Source organism: Mus caroli, chromosome 11 (assembly GCF_900094665.2).
Source record: "Mus caroli chromosome 11, CAROLI_EIJ_v1.1, whole genome shotgun sequence".
NCBI lineage: Eukaryota > Metazoa > Chordata > Mammalia > Rodentia > Muridae > Mus > Mus caroli.
This window is the reverse complement of record NC_034580.1, coordinates 79,661,578-79,678,816: the sequence shown is the minus strand read 5'-3', so window position 1 is coordinate 79,678,816 and position 17,239 is coordinate 79,661,578. Positions and strand designations below refer to the sequence as shown.

Here is a 17,239-nt window from a genome sequence, read left to right as displayed (position 1 = left end):
CACCAGTCTTCTGTACAGAGATTCAGCCAGCCTTCCATAAAAAACGCTTAGGGGGGCTGGTGAGATGGCTCAGTGGGTAAGAGCACCCGACTGCTCTTCCAAAGGTCCAGAGTTCAAATCCCAGCAACCACATGGTGGCTCACAACCATCTGTGACGAGATCTGGCGCCCTCTTCTGGAGTGTCTGAAGACAGCTACAGTGTACTTACATATAATAAATAAATCTTTTAACAAAAAAAACCAAAACAACAACAACAAAAAAAAACACAGGAAGAGAGTACTGGGGAGATTGTACAGAGGCGTGAGGGCCTCAGTTGGAATCCCTAGAACCCAGGGAAAGCCTGGTGCAGTGATGTGCATCTGTAATCAAGTTCACTTACCTTGAGATGTTAGGTGAAGGCAGAGAATCCCTGTAAGCTCAATGGGCCAGCTAGCCTAAAGTACACTGCAGTGAACAGGGCTAGCAGGATGGCTTAGTGCGTGAAGGTTCTGGCTCCCAAGATTGATGATCTGAGTTTGATCCCTAGGAGCCCACATGGTAGGAGAGAATTGAGTCCCAAAAGTTGTCCTTTGACCCCTGCCCTAAATATACCCACACATACATACAATAAATAAGTATAAAAATTAAAATAAAGCAAGGTAGAAGGCACTGGCTGACACCCAAGGTTGTCCTCTCACCTTCACATGGGTGCTGTGGCATACGTGTGCCTGCACTCACAGACATGAGTTTTGTGCTCACTCATACACTCATGTGTACTCATATAAGAAAATGTTTAAGGAAAGAAAAATTGGATTTGGAGATGTAGCTCAGATGTACTACACTTGCCCAACATGCCTGAGGCTGTGGGTATGGTCCCAGAACCACTAAAAAGGGATGGGAGGAAGAGGAGAGAGGACAGTTATGTATGTATTTAATGTGCTTTTCCAAGGTATTGTCTCCAAACATTGTGGTAAGTGGTGATTACATAGCTCACACTGAATTCAGTAGTGAATACAGATGCTAATCTAGAGGTTGACAGAAGTTCATACAAATGCTATACTGTTTTATACACAGGACTGTAGCCTCTGCGGATGTTGGCATTGCTGCATTCCTCATGGATGGGTAGGGAGACAGTGTCATTGCAGTGATGGAGTCTGATATCTTAGGGGAAGGGGCAGGGGGCCTAGAGCCAGTCTGCCATGTGTACTGAAGGGCCACTGTGTGTGGCCTTCATCCGGTGGCATTCAGCTTTGTGTCATTTCTTATGCCACGATGGGGACTGTTCACGGATGTTTTGATGTCACTGACTCCTTGCACTGAACACGTGAACAGCTCAGTTTTTGCTAACTTACAGATAAGTCATTTCTGCCATGTATGAGTACAGAGTACAGAGGTTTAAACAGTTTTTTGTTTTGTTTCTGATTTTGAGTTTGAGAAAGACTTTATAAGCATGATAGAGGAACCAGAGAATTATTAATAAACTTGAGCACATACATTCCCCTGAGAAAGACCTCAGAAACCAGGTCCATTAGCAAATGACAAACCAGGCCAAGTCAGTCTGGTGGTGCTGTGCTCTTAGTAAAGGAGCGACAGCTTCCTCATGGCCCAGTCATCATGAGGGCTTGAAACCTAGACAGTAGACATTTCAACCTGTGGTGAGGGTGTGAGGGGTGAACTTTCATGTACTGTTTTGAATGTGTGGCTAGCAAATCCTTTTGGACACTTACTGGTTAATGTTTGTGTGTGTGTGTGTGTGTGTGTGTGTGTGTGCGCGCGCGCGCGCGCGCGCGCGCGCATGTGCATGTGTGTGTAAAGGAGCTTTTGTTCTAGGATCTTTATTCTAATACTGTTTATAATTTTGAAAAACAAATAATACAAATAACTATACATAGGGGACTGGTTAGATAAAATTGTTTTGATGAAATTATGAGCAACTGTTGAGAAAGAAGCAGAGTTGTGTAACAAACATCAGTGGAAAAGAGCCTACTAAACACCCCACACTGTAGTGCCATTTCTCGGTTAATAACATAAACAAGTTGAGTCTCCGTTAATCAAAATGTTCAGAACCAGAAGATTCAGGAGCTTTTTCAGGCTTGGCAATGGTTGCATAGACTTTGTCAGTTGCTTCCAGAATGAAAAAAATCTGAAATCAGAAAGGTGCCACGTGGCTATTTGATCAGCATGTTGGTACTCAGAAGTTTCAGCTTTCAGGAGCTGGGTTCTGTTGTAGTGGTGTATGCCGTACCTGGCATTCTTGAAGGTTCAGTTCCCAGCACTGGGACAACAGAGCAAGGTACAGGTTTCAGATTTTCATGTTGGTGCTACCTAACGTGTATAAAGTAGGGGGAAAAAAGACCAAAATAGTTGTACTGCCATGCAAAGATCTCCAGGATAATCTGTTAACTGATGAGAGAAATCTTGCCTGTAGCACTCATTATAGTCTAAAATAGAAAGTAAGGGGCTGGAGAGATGGCTTAGCAGTTAAGAATACTTGTTGCTCTTGTACAGGACTCAGGTTCCGCTCCCACCACCTACATTCTGGTCACAACCATTTGTAACTATTTACAGGAAATTCAGTGTCCTCTCTGAACTCCATAGATACCAGGCATGCAGTGTGAACTTTCATATAATGTACATATATACACGCAGGCAAAACACACATAAAATGAAATGAATGCATTAAAATTTAAGTTACGAACATTAAACAGGCATATGGTATCCTTGTGTGTCTGTACCACAGTGTGTCACTGTATGAGAGTGTCGGCTCAGTGGCCGCCTGTGGGTAAGGGACGGAAGCCGAGCACTGTAGTTTTCTTGCCTGCCTCTGGGCTAGCCTATTCCATGAGAGAACTCATCTGCCCCTCATTAGGAGCTAAGAAGCAGCCTGTGATTTACTGCTGGGGAGTGGAGGAAGTAAAAGATTCTTTTACTGTATTGTGTCTGTAGTACTTGAACTTTCTACAGTAACTTATTGCTTTGTATCAACAACATCTTCATTTTTGAAGTCATGCATGTGAACTATGGCAGTATAGGGAAGGGTCTGCTATCCATCCCTCTGTTGCAGGTTGTAAGGTGAAAGGTGGTCTCTCCCTGGGGTTCCTGCCCTACGCTGACTTTGTGGACCCAGCTGCTTCTTTCAGGCTCTCCTCCCTAACTGTGCTGTCAGGAACTCCCTGTGCTCTTGCTGTTTTGTTCCCACAGGTGGCTCCCCAACAGTGGTGAGCTGATCAGGTCTGTGGTGCCTTCATCTCTCTGCAGGTGTCCCCGGCTCCAGCTTACTGTTTGCCAATAGGCCTACATTAGATTCTGCCGGGTGGGGCTCTGAGTGCCCATCCCTGACTCTCCCTTGTCCCTGTCCTCTGAGGTCAGTAGATTTGGATTGGTTGGAGTGGACTGGAACGGGAATGTACTCATTAGAGAAAGAGCAGAGCTCCTTCAAACACAATGTTAAGCACACTACTGTGTGGGTAAACTGTGCTTTACCGCAGCCCCACCTTGTCCCTGCGGAGTGCTCTTTAGTTAGTTAATTTTTGCTGATATAAATTCTTTTCTCACACTAGGAATTTTTGTCTTGAAGTGATCTATTTAAAAACCCTTTTTAAATGCAAAGTAGCCCAGCTGAGTTCTCCTGTGGGAGAGTTTCACTTGGGTCCTGGTTTAAGTGCTTTTGGGACACTTTTGTTAGTGAAAGTTTTGGGTGACCCTGGCATGTCCTTCGTCCAGGAGGTGTGTCTCCAACTCTGAGGGAGACATGGGTGTCTGGCATATTTTCTTGAATTGAAAGAATCTGTGTGCCTTTGCACAAGGCTTACATGAACCTGAAAGCAAGTACCACTTCACCACACTCTGCCGGAGCAACACTGGAGACAGCCAGCAAGGGGGTGGGGGGGGGATGGGATGAGGAAAGCAGGCATGGGCTGCCACTCTGTGTCAGTCCTGGCTTCCCCTCTGACTTATAGGCAGAGGTCTTTCTAAGCTGGTCATGGACTTTGAGTACAGAGTTTCCCTCACCTGATGTGAGTACTGACCACAGAGAGTTTACTGTCGTCAGCAAACTTCCATAACCTTCCGCGGCCTTTTGCTGCCTAGGCCTTTGGAGGCAGACTTTAGAGTTGTGAAGTCTTGCAAGGTGTGGTGCCTTCAGGAGGAACATTGCAAGCCCCTGAGACATGCTGAGAAGGCGCCCATGGCGAAACTTCACTAACTCTGCTCTTGGCAAGGACAGGGGGTCTCAACAGTCAATGACAGTCAGCTGGTACAGGCCTGAGAAAAGTGACATGACTGTGTTTGCTGCCAGTTCTAGGAGGATTCTCCTTCCAGGTTGACTCTGGCACTGACACTATAAGTGCAGGTTTTTGCAGTTTTCTGTGTAACTTACTTTTATTACAAACATGATGGCAACATTAGCATTTAGAATTATTTGGTTCCTTTACAAAAACAAACAAACAAAAAAATCCCAAGAAATTCTTAGTAGGAACAGCAGCCTCAACCTCTCCTGCAGAATAAAACCTCATCTTTTCTACATGTATAAAGCTGCTGGCATGAAACAGAAGGTAGGGACCCTTCGATGATGAGTGTTGTGTACTGAACGTATTATTGTCTTACATCTGGAGTTTAAGAAATGTGCAAATGTAAGCCCGTCTTGTAAAGTGCTTTGTCAACATCGCAGCCATGTTGCTGCTGAGGTGCCTTGGTATAATAGAATTCCTACAGGCAATTTGTCTTCTGCTTGCCGTCTTTGTGTATGGTGTGCAACCTACATTCTGTGTGCAGGCATGTTCCCCTCTCTCCTAATCGAAGCCCATAGCCACCCCCTGCCCCATCCCCACCCCACATGCTGTCTTAAAGCTCTCCTGCCTACGGTGCTGCTTTATTCACTGGAACTGGGCACTGGTCTTGATGAGAGATTGTGCTGTAGCTTGCACAGCATTGAGAGCTCATCTGCTGTGACCTCAGGAAACACCGTCCTTACAGGATTTTCTGTTGGGTAAGAACTTTAGGCTCGAATGGTTAAAATACAGATGTTTTCTCTGAGGCTTCTTATCTCCTAAGAAGACACAGGGTATTCTGACAGGTGAAACAAGTCCAGGCAGATATGCAACACTGATCTAATCAGCAGAACACGAGCCCCGCTCTAACTGGTGCTGCCTTTACCAGCGTCATTAAGGGCTCCCATTACTCTTTTATTAGCCGCTCCTTCTCTTCCTTATCAGATTGCAGAGCAAACATAACTCACGGCAGTGATTTGATCTCTGTTAAAGAGGATTACAGCTTTGCATTAGCTCGGATTGACATAGTTTATAACTCACTTGTTGATTCTCAGGAGAGTGGTGCCACGTGCCTGACCTCCCCTGGCAGAGCTGAGAGGAAAGGACCCCACAGATCATCGTTAAAGATGTCGCCCAGCACAGACAGAGATCCAGGTTTTCCTTAAGTAACAGCAGAGGGGATAGTGGAACACTCTCAAGTTCAAGCCTAAGACTTGGTCCAGACTCAAACCTGGGTTGAAAATAAAACATTACTGTTGTGTCTTTGTTTTTCCTATTTGGGGCTGTTGGCCTCTCACACTCGAGAATTTGAACTGTCAAATTGAAGTTTGGTTCCAAGTAGGAGGGGGTGATAGAAATGCATCTTCTTTCAAAGTCTGGCTTTGTGGCTGCTGTTTTCATTTCTGCAGCCAGGTTCTCGGTATTTCCTCATAATTTAAAATTCTCTCTTCTCCCCAAAGGGCCTTGCATGTTTATTAAAGTGGTTCTAGATCTTTTCTTAAGGATTTGTTTTAAAAGTATTATGATATTCTAAATGTAGCCTCTTACAGATACTGCTTTAATCACAGCTAAAGTGGCTTGCAAGTGTGTAGCTAAGCTTTCAACCTTTCTCTTGATTGACCATTCACATATATTATTAATGTTTCCCATGGTGATCCCCAACTGACATCAGATTGCTAAAATGTATAGATCATTTTTGTTTCTCCATGATGCCCTTATTTGCTCTGTTTTTTCCACCTGGTTCTGATTAGCAGGGAAATGGCACTGAGGGACATGATCATCTCCACCCTGTTGTGATCAACAGTGGATGGCACTGAGGGACGGTGTCCTTCTACTCACTGAGCTCCGTGTCAGACCGGCATAGGCCTTCATCAGAAGGCAGTGGAATGGTTGACGTTATCTACAGTTTATGATTAAAATTCTAAGTCATGGAGTAAATAACTTGCTCAAGTTAAAAGTTGTGAACTAGAGTGTCTGAGTGTAGCTGCTAACCGCTGCTGCTGCTGGAGAGTCTGTGGAATAATGCAGTATCTCAACCAAAGAGAAAGCATTAGTTTGCCCAGAGTAAATCTTTTCTGTAAAGGGACATTTTCTATATAGGAAAGCTGTGCTACTGACGGTTAACATTTTGGTATGAATCACCGAATTTCCCAAACCTGCCCTGTGGTTATTTTGCCTGGTGCTGGTGCCAAGGCCTAGACCATACAGTGGATACAATACTAGGGATCTCTGGTACCCAGCCTTGGTTTAGGGGGTGTTTGAGTCATTTTTACTTGGATGAACCTAGGGGAAAGACCCAAAACCACTAATTTTTCTACTGCTTCTTGAATTTTGTGTTCTTCTGTTGGTTTTTCTCTTGACCATATTGGCTGTGGTTTTTATACCAGGTTGGGTTTCTGCTGGCCTCCTACAAACTGCTGGTCATTGTGGAAACAGGCTCTGATGAATAGTAAAAGCTATGCCTGCTTTTAGAATTGTCTCACGAAAAAATAAACTGTAGAATGCATTTGTTTGTATATCACTGAAGGCATAATAAACCTGGACAGGTCCTGTTATTTTTATGTTGTCATGAAAAGGAAACATAAGAGAAGGGGTGTCTATGTCCAGGAAGGTGTCACTAAGCACTCCTGGGGTGAGGCCCTGAATGAGCCACAGCTGCACCTTGTGTCCTATCCATGGCTTCCCTCTGGGAAGCAGAGCACTTTATAAACGTTAACTCATTTTACCCTCTAGGCACCTCCACTTTAAAGGTAAATAAGGCTGAAGGTTCTTTCTTCTCCAGTATAGATGAGGAACGCCATCCAGGGAGAGAAATGGGTTGAACAGAGGCTGGCTAGGTAGGGTCTAGATGGGGCCGTGGTGTTGTCCTGGGCAGTTCTCCTTTCTGCTTCTTAGGGCAGTGGGGGCTGGGCCATTGTGTGGAGTGTGAAATGCTGCAGAGACGAGCAATTGTTCTTCAATGCTTTGTGCTCTTTCATAAGAAAGGAGAAATCAATACACATTTTCTCATACACGCACATGGCAGCCGTTCGCCTCTCCCGCAGCTCGATCCTGCAGGAGGAGATACAGCTATGCAAGCCAGCAGGACACACTGGCTTCCAAGAGAAGACATGAAAATTCCTCATCCTACATTTACAGTAAGCTCCCTAAAGCTAGTCATAAAACCAGCTGCAGGACCAGTCTCTTCAGCTGGAGTGAAGACTGTATGCTGTAAGGTGGAGGGTTCTTTGAATGTGTTCTGGCAGGAGGTATTCCTAGCATAGACTCTGTTCAGAATCTGGTTTATGGAGAAGTTCTTTGAGGGATACGGTTAGAACGTAAAAAGATGAAGGCAGCAATTTTTATCTTTTCAAATTTGTATCTGTATTATTGTACAGATAGGCATAGATCCAGGCATAGCAGTTTATGCCCATAATATCAGTAGTATTCTAGAGGCTGAGGCAGGAAAATCACTATAAATCCATTGAATTTATAGTAAAGGCCAGTCTGAACTACATAATGAGTTCCAGGACAGTTTGGACTGTACAGGTGGTCCTATCTCAAGTTAGTCTTATTTTATTATTGTAAAAGATGTCATTGATCCCTGGAATTCAGTTACAGTTTCTGCCACCAAACAGTCCAGAGTAGGGTATGAGTGGTGGAAGTTTTGCCACTGTAAACAGAAAGATGGCATCAGTTGACAGAACAGCTTTGCATGGCAAGAAGGAATGCAGTCGCTTCTCTCCAGGGTAGTGGCTCTGGAGACTGTGAGTACACTTCACACAGCAGAGACCGAGAGTGGAAGCAGGTGAGTTATCCAGATGCAAGAGGAAGGCTGAGAGTGGAGAGTGGAGGAGGAACCAAAAGGCAGGCAACAACGTTCATTCATGGAGCCTGGCCGAGTGGGCCCCAGGCATCATGGCAGCAGCCCAGCATGCTGGCTCATCCACAGGGAAGAACAGTGTGTCTGACCCAGACCCTTGGGCTGACAGGAACTTACTGGCTAGTTTCTACATGTTCCCACCCCTTAGAAGTTGAGGTTCTGTGAGCCCCAGCACCAATGTGAACACCTTGGTGTGAATGCCAGTGTGCCCGGGTACCAGCTTCACTCATCTCCCCTGATACTGAGGAAGTGAGTCACGTCCAAGCAGTGAAGCACCCCTGGCTCATCATAAGAGCCATGGAAGGGGCAGCTGTTTGAACAAGAGCTTCATCTTGCTGAAGCCAGCAGTCATGAAACCATAAACAGAACAGCGGCCAACTCTATTGCCAGGATCACGGTGGCCTGATGTTAATATTAAACATCCCAGCAAGGCAGAATGCCCAGTGCCTAGCTCCAGAATAAAAATAAATAAAAATAAGAGCAAACCCTGATAAAAAAAAAAAAAGCAGTGAGGTGATTTGTTGTCTTTCCTTTGTGAGGCCGTTTGTCTTCTCTCACATCAAATCTGTTATAAAACAGTCAAACTGTGAAAGTAGAAATCATCCCAGGAATATGCAATATTAACGCACAGGAGCAGCAAGGAGCAAGTCTCCTTTTGTCTGAAGACACCCCCACCCCAACAAATCTAATAAGGTAAATTATTTTTCCTTAAAAAGATATGAAGGCTAGTAGGAGGAATAGTAGAAGTTTTGAGTATTTTCTGTCTTTGTTAATGTGGAGTGAATTTATAAGGAGAAAGCCATAACAAATTCCCACCTTGTCCCTCTTCCCTCCTCTCCTCGCCCCATCTTTTCAGGTCTTTTGTTTGGGGCCTGAACCTGCTTCTTTAAACATTTATAAATCTTGAGTCTGTCTGATCTTTAGGTGACAGGCCAGAGGCCACATCACCAACTGTAATTTAGAGCTGTGGGTCTAAAGGCATCTGCAGGGGTTTGAAGGACCCAGTTCTGACCTTACTGAGGGAGCACATTGAAATAGCCCTCCTCAAGTCTCCTTCAAGCTCTGGGAGGATGCTGATGAGAGCAGACAGCCTGGGTAATTTATGGGCTCCTGGTCCCCTTTGAAATGAGTCATATACTGCCACCTTGTGGTGAATTGGCACATCTGCAATTTGCTGTCTGGGATCATTTTGTTTCCAGACCCTGATGATTAGTGATACTAGAGAGATTCTCTGGGTCACTTAGTACTTTGCTAGCTTGATCCCATGAAATAGTTTTCAGGAATTTTTTTAAGGGAAAAAAAAAGACACATAGAAGTTGGTCTGTGGGAGGCTGCCCCATTCTTTTTGCTATTCCCTTTGTTTTATGGTGTGTAGGTGTGTGTGTCTGTGTGCCTTCATTTCTGGTTTGGGTTTGGCTTGGTATGAAATCTGGGAAGATCAGAAAGGAGGTCTTTGAGCCACTTCTGTTAGTAGGAGAAAAGGGGAGTCTAGTGACTTCCTTAGCTGTGTGCAGGAGTTATATATAAGCTTTCTGCCCTGTGAGTTGTGTTATTGAGAGCCAACCATGAGGTGTCAAGATGGCCACTTGTCCTTCATACCTCTGTGAAGGAGACACGGTTTTGTGTTCTAGCAATAGCATTTATGGAGGATGCAGTAGTTTCGCTGCTGAAGAAGCTGCCATTTTCTCAGGCCAGAATGGGAGCTAGCTCTGACAACAGGTTGCAGCGATTGTGCACCATTACAACTGCTACTGCTGTGCTTGCTTTTCTGTTTGGATATTTAAGACAGCGGGCTGATGTCTCTTGATTTTTTTTTTTTTTTTTTGTATCTCTAGAAAAGAAGCAATTGTGCATATCCATTGCCTTCTGGCTCACTGGAAGGGATCCTCCGTTTAGTGCCATTGGCACCTTCCAGTACGTATTTAGAATGCCAGAGCCTATTAATAGAGTAAAAGAGAGCAGAACTCTGAAGGTAAGGGATGTCTGTGTTCAGAAGGTAGGAGGCTAGCCCAGGATGTGATTCAGTGTTACAGCGCTTACCTGAGGTATAGAGGGCCCTGATATGTTCCTGGCTTATGCACACAAATGTGCCGATGGAGTCCTCTGTTCCCACTGACCTATCTGGACTACACCAGCAATGCTGTAATCGACACGGTGCTGGGATGCTGGGATTGGCACAGAAGGTCTGAAGGCCTTACCTGGAGAGGCAAATTATAGGCCTTGGGTTCAGCATACTGCCAGGAAGCTTTGCAGAGGCCGTGGAGAGAACTGTGGAACTGTTAGCCTGCCCTGGGGCACTGCCATTCACTTTCCTTCTGTCCTGGCCAGAGGGTTAGTCATAGAACGGCAGCGTTCAGTCCCTGTGGGCCTCTCTTAGGCGTAATAGTTGTCTGGACAGGCGTCTGAACGTGGTCGCCTTTCTCATCGGACTTCTCTGATAGTCCCTGGTGTCTTTGTTGTTGTTGTTGCTGTTTATTTGTTTTTGTTTTTTAGGATTTTAAAATGTGTATAAAATAAAAAAAATGTGAATCTGCCCATGTGAGTGCAGGTACCTGCAGAGGCCAGAAGAGAGTGTAAGATTCGCTGAAGCTGAGTTTGTAGGCAGTTGTGAGCCACCCAAAGTGCGTGCTGGAAAGTAAGGTTGGATTGTCTGTGAGAGCCGTATGCACTCCTAACAGCCAGCTGTCTCTCCAGCCTCCTGCTGTGTCTCTGTAATCCTCAACAGTAGCTAGTAAAGTTCAGGCTGGCATTCAAACACTTATTAATTTATCATACTGCGTGCTGTATTTGAGTCCAAGGATTATTCATGTCTGTATGTGTTTATAAGCATCCAAAAATACTAAGTAAATTGTTTTCAGAACACAATAATGAAAGGCGTTGTTAGTGATGCTGAGTTTGGTCAGGGTACCATTGGCACAGTGCACTTGTCTACACAAGCAACCAATGCTCTTGTCTACACAAGCAGTCCCCACCTTGTCTGCTTGGTGCCTTCTTGCAAGGTTTTAAACGATCTGGACTTTGCTCATCATGACACTGGGGGAGTTAAAGTTGTTAGCCTGTGTGCGCTATCACTGTCCCTGCTTCTTAAATGCATGTAGAGGGGCACAGGCTGCCACATGGTAGTGTGTAGTGTAGGGTGTGCAGTGTGCAGAGGAGGGAGAGAGCAGAGGGGAATGAAAGGTGGTCAGAGTACTTTCCAGGTATGCCGTGGGTGTTAGGGTTGTCCGACCCTGGAGAAGCGACAAAGGAGCAACTTTCACATTAATCAGAGGCAGTTATGTATGTAGGTTTGCAACGGTCTTTCTCTTCTTTCCTTCTTTCCTTCCTTCCTTCTTTCCTCTTGCTTTATTGCCCAGGCTGGCCTGGAACTTGGGTCCCACTTACCCCAGCCTCCCGAGTGCTTAGATCATAGCATAGGTATGTGCCACTGTGCCTGGTGCACATTGTGCCCTTACTCAGACTGCTTTGTTGAAGAATGTATTTGGAGGACATGAGGTTCTCACTTATAGAGAGACCTTGATGTGTTTTAGATGGTGGACAGGTTTTTCTGGGGATCTGTGGGTCAGCTGCTTTCTTTGTGCTGCCCACAAGATCAGCCAGGTACAGCATATAGGGGGTTAGGGTGCCTTGGAGCTTGGGGTGCCTTGGAGCTTGGGGTTTCGAGGCCAGAGTAGGACGAGCATGGTCTTCCAGGAAGCAGATAGGAGAATTCAGATCCAGATGCCACAAACTACTGACCTAGCAAATTGAAAGCCCCACACAGGCCATTTGCAGGTTTAATAAGCTGCGTTCTACTATTTGCCCAAATAGCATGAAAGACAATGATGTGTGCTGCAGTCCTGTGAGGAGTGCACACCATATACTCAAGGCCGTGGAAGTCCTCATTCACCAGTGCTGCTTGCATGCCTCCCTTTAGAACACACGCAGGAAGACACACCCTTGTTCACACATGCACATGTGCACATACACTCCATCTCTATGGAAAATGGCTGCTACTGCATGAGTGTTTTTTCCCAGTAACAAGGTTTATGATAATATAGTAAAAATATTAAATTAGAAAATGCCTCACTAAGGGTTATAAAACCTTACTACGCTAGAGATAGGTAATTATCCCCTCTGCAGCCTAAATGACAGTTTAAAAGAAATAAAAATGTTCGTCCTCATTACTTGCTTTTGTACGTTGTAATACAGGGTGAGTTAAATTTTAATCCAAGGAAAAGTTCCTGCCATCGACCCTCCCACCCTGGGTCCAAGGCCTGGTAATTACTCTGTGGCCCGTGCTGTGTCATTTCAGCGTTCCTACCAGTGGACATTGCCACTGGCCATTGAGAGCAAGGGTATGGAGATGAGGCAGGGAGGCAGTTCCTTAGGTCCTCATCTTCTCGTGATGTGATCAGGAGCAGGAGTCTGTATTTGAAGCAATGGCTCACCAAGTTCACTGTGCAGAGCCTTACAGGGACAGCACTGCAATGCTCCATGTGCACTGGAGGACTGGAGGGTCAGGGTGGCCGCCTCTGCTGCCTCACTTCTGGTGTCTTCTCCTTGCAACTCCCACAAGTTGTCCTCCGACCTCCACATGTGACCAGGCATGAACACACAATAATAAAACAAATAAATAAAAATGCTGCCCCAGAATATATCACATGGCAGCTTAAAATGTTGGTCTCCTGCAAGCTGGGCTCTGGTTCTGCGCAGCAGTCATTCACTGTGTCCAAGCTCCAGTGTGACTGGAGCCCTGAGGGGGTTTTAGGGGCGGTGCTGCTCTAGGCAAGGAGGACCCTCGGGGAGGGGTTCTACTGGGTGTCTGGAGTGGAAGGCATGGGAAGGGGAGGGGAGGCACCCTGTCTTCCCTGTAAGGCAGTCCCAGCAGATGGACAAACAGAGCAGAGGGCTGGACTTGCTTGCAGATGTTTACATTGGAATAATCCTTTCTTCACTCAACCTGTCGCCCTCTCTAGTATATTTTAAGAACAGAGGTGACTCAATTTCCCAGGTTACTTTGCTACAAGCAGCTGCGTATGTTTGTCAGTTTTGCACACCGAGTGTGAAATGATGTTCTTTTAAAATACAGGTTCAGCATTCACTCTGCTCCTGACGTGGAAACCCTCAGAGGACAGTAACTGCTGCCTTTGGCTCATGCACTGTGCTGCCATTGTGGAGCAGAGTGGAACCATTTGCTTGGGGGCAGTGATGGCTTTGTGCAGGCCAGCAGGGCGAGGCTAGGAAGATTAAAGCAATGCTGTGCCCTGCATCTCTCCTCAGCCAGCATCACCTTGAAGTCATGCTGTCCTTTTTTGTCATAGCAGCTCTCTCCTTGTTTAATTTTGTTAGTTGAGATGGCTAAGGAGGCTGTGTTGGGAATCTGGCTACAGTGTGAGGAGTGAAGCTGGGCTGGGCTGCTGGGGATCCAGAGGGGCGGCCTGTGGTGTTCATTTGCATCTGGGGTGAGGCCTTCAGCTCTGTAGGGCTGGGCAGATGCTTGGAGCTAGAGAACCATGGGAATGTGTGTGGGTCAGGGCTGGCAGTTTAGGGTGAGGCTTCCAGCAAATTGTTGTGACTATAAAATGCCTGTAATAAAGCTAGAGACCCTCTGCTGTTTTCTGACCATAGTTTCTCTGCCTGTTCATTGGCCTCCACAGGACAGCATTCTGGGTTTCCCCTGCTTGCCTGCCATTGCTTTGACATATCCTGAGAGCTGGGGTTCCCATGTTAGTGTCTCACTCCACAGCTACAGCAGGGGTGAGTGCTGAAAAGCTGAGCCGCCCACAGTCATGGCAGAGGCTGGGAGGCCACCGAGGGTTAAAGCCAAATACAACCCTATCAGAGCCAGACAGATCTCCAGCAGTTGCAAAGATGGCTTCTGTTGCATCAGGGTGGCTGCTGGGAGTCCTCAGACAGCAAGAACACCTTCAGAAACCCATTTCTTAACAGGCTAAGGGCTAGATCTGAAGATGTCAGTCTGTGGTGTTCCTTTGGGATGTAGACAGAGCAGATGTGGGCCCTTGCCTCAAGTGTGTCTCCTGGATCTCAGGGATTCTCATCTTGTGGGTCTGGCCTGTCTGAACTGTGAGCCACCTCTTCCTCCAGACAAGGTGGCTCCCCATCCAACTTGCACCCTTTGCCATTTCTTAGGCTGAGCTAAATGTGTCGCACAGATGTAACAGCAGTGTAAGCTGTAGTGATTATTTGCTGTATTTCTAAAAAGAGACATTTTATTTTTACTTATGGCATGTGAGTTTATGCCTGAGGACGGTGTTAGATCTCTGGAGCTAGACTCACAGGGTTGTGAGCTGCCTGACAAGGGTGCAGGAAAACAAACCCTGGGTTTTTGGTTTTGTTTTGTTTTGAAGAGCAGCAGGTGCTCTTAACCCCCAAACCATCTCTCCAGTCTCCATCATTGTGTTTTTAATGTCCACATTCAGCTATAGAGCTGGGCATAGTGGTGCATACCTGTAAATTCAGCACTTGAAGAGCAGAGGCAGCAGGATCCAGCATATGAAGCCAATGTCAAAAATAGTGAGACCTGCCGGGCGTGGTGGCGTACGCCTTTAATCCCAGCACTCGGGAGGCAGAGGCAGGTGGATTTCTGAGTTCGAGGCCAGCCTGGTCTACAAAGTGAGTTCCAGGACAGCCAGGGCTATACAGAGAAACCCTGTCTCGAAAAAACCAAAAAAAAAAAAAAAAAAAAATAGTGAGACCTTAAAAATACAGTATGGGGGTGTGTGTGACCCAGCTGATAAAGCTCTGTTGTACAAAAAGGGCTGTGTTTGACCTCTGCACCCGCATTTAAACCCAGGTAAGGGTACACACTCACAACCAGCACTGAGAGGTGGAGCCAGGAGGATCCCGAGAGCACATTGGCCAGCCAGCCGCAGCCAGAGAGAAGCCCTGTCTCAGGACACAAAGTGGACAGTTCCTAAGGAAAGTTCCACCCCCACCCCCGCCCCACCCCCACACAACTCGTTTTACTTCATTGCTGTGGTCTATGAATCATATACTTATGCACACTTATGTATCCAGGCTCCTATGAGGTCTCAGGAGGATGCCAGGCACCTTCTCTTGCTGAACCTAGAGTGCATGGTTTTCTGGCTAGCCTGCCTATCCAGCAAGCCCCTTGACCCTGTTTCCACTGTTGCCCTACACTGAGGTCACCGAGTGCATGGGCACACTTAGCTTGTCACACGGCACACGGCACTGCATATCTGAGCTCAGGGCTGTGTAGCAAGCATTTTACCCAGTGAACCGTCTCCTCAGCCCAATAATGTTAATTTTTAAAATCCAACTTTAAAAATAAATTAGCCAATTAAATTATTTCTTAGACTGAGATTACAGCAAAGGGTGTGGGGGAGGGGAAGAGCCCTCACTCTGCTCTGAAGCTCCGCACACATGATCGTAATTGGGATCTTGTTGCTGGGTCATTTCCATTGTTTTTCAAGTACTGCCAAGTCCCAGAAATGTATGAAAACTAAATTATATCCCCTACATCCCATGTCTGATTGAATCCTCTCGTTGCTTGCCAGTCTCATATATCCTATTAAAATATTCAATCTTGTTTTCTTACTTGAAGAGCCTGTCTGTAAAGGGCAAACTTATAGAAAACTCATTCCCTGGAGACAGGGTATCCAGCCACACTGCACTATTTACATATTTCACTCTGTGATTGGCTGCTTCTGGGTTTCTTCTTTCCCTTGTATTTGTGAAGAAGTGCTCCGAGATGTGGTTCTTAATTACATGGCTGTGTTTTCAATTGAAGAAACAGATGAAGGTATTTCCCAGCTTCTTGGTTCCTTTTTAACCTTGAAAAGTTAAGCAGCATGTTAATCAGTTTGCTTTATGTCCTAGGACGGAGTTGTTTCGATCTCTTTTCGGCCAGCTCAACCATCCTGATGCAGACCGTGGGAAGTGACAGTAGCATCCTCTCAGGCCCGACCTCAGCACAGGACCCACCAATAAAATGATCAAAACTACAATAAACCTTTTTTTTTTTTTAATCTGTTGTCACTGTCTTCACTGTGAGTTCTTGAGCTGGAGGGGCTGGTTTAGGGTTAAATTGCTGAAAAGACTTAGTTTTTCTAGTTATAGTCTCTTCATATGCTGTAAACCGTTATTTCTTGTCCATTCTCCCCTGCATGCACACTCAGGTTGTTTCCACATCTGGACTGTTGTGAGTTAACTGTGGGGTCAGCTGACCTTCACCTGCTGATGGACAGCTGTGGCAGGCCTGCCCACCCGCCGGCCCACGTGTGTGTGTGTGTGTGTGTGTGTGTGTGTGTGTGTCTGTCTGTCTGTGTGTGTGTGGCTGTGTCTCTGTGTGTGTGGCTGTGACTGTGTGTGTGTGCGCGCGCGCATGCCCCCAGGACCTAACAGGCTCTGAGCACATGTTCTGTTCTCCAGCTTTTTGGGGGTTTGGCGGGGCCACCGTGCTGTCCTCTAATGGTCACTCTAACTTTTGTTCCCCAGATAGAGTTGAAGGGCTCACCTTGCTGCTTTGTCAACATTTGTCGTGACTTAAATTTGGTAAGAGCCATTACACCAGGCAGTGCCTCAGTGTGGTTTTAATTTGTGCTTCTCTGTATCAGTAATGTCCCCTGTTCTCTAGTGAACTTCTTGGCCAATTGTATGTCTTACTTTGAGAAATCTGTTTTCAGAATGGATGTTTGTTCTAAAAATGGGTGGATGGAAGAATGTGGTCTGTGTGCACCGAGGAATTCTGTCCATCCTCAAGCCAAGAAGAGACGCTGTCCTTGGTGACAGCACGGATAAACCCAGAGGACTGCGTGCTGAAAGAAGCCAGGAACAGAAAGAAAAGAATCTCTTGCGTGGCTACCAGCCCCTGGGAGGGGATGGCCTTGGGGTATAGAGAGTTGTCTAGGCTGGAGGAGTGAGCTTTGCAGACCAGAGTAATGAAGGAAATAAATTCCAGAAGTCTCACCATTAAAAAAAAAAAAAAAAAATGAGCAGCGTGGTACTGGATCTGTTAAAAGGCTCCATTCAGCCACTTGATGCTGTGCACATCTAGAGTGTTGCCCTTTAGACCATGAATATACAGTTAAGATTCTCAATGAAAAAGAACAGGTTTGGGGCAGAGGGTGTAGCTCATTGATAGAGTACTTGCCCAGCATGCAGAGGC

General features: G+C 46.1%; 1 protein-coding gene across 2 annotated transcripts in view; it reads left to right on the top strand.

Moving 5' to 3' along the window:
• Aatf (apoptosis antagonizing transcription factor) overlaps positions 1-16,100 on the top strand; it is an 88,434-nt gene extending 72,334 nt beyond the window's left edge. Inside the window, exon 13 of one of the 2 annotated variants that reach the window (XM_021178129.2) lies at positions 15,952-16,100. In XM_021178129.2, the coding sequence (XP_021033788.1) occupies positions 15,952-16,015 (64 nt within the window). In that variant the 3' untranslated portion in view covers positions 16,016-16,100. The other variant, XM_021178130.2, reaches the window with a different exon arrangement.
• The last annotated feature ends 1,139 nt before the right edge of the window (positions 16,101-17,239 follow it).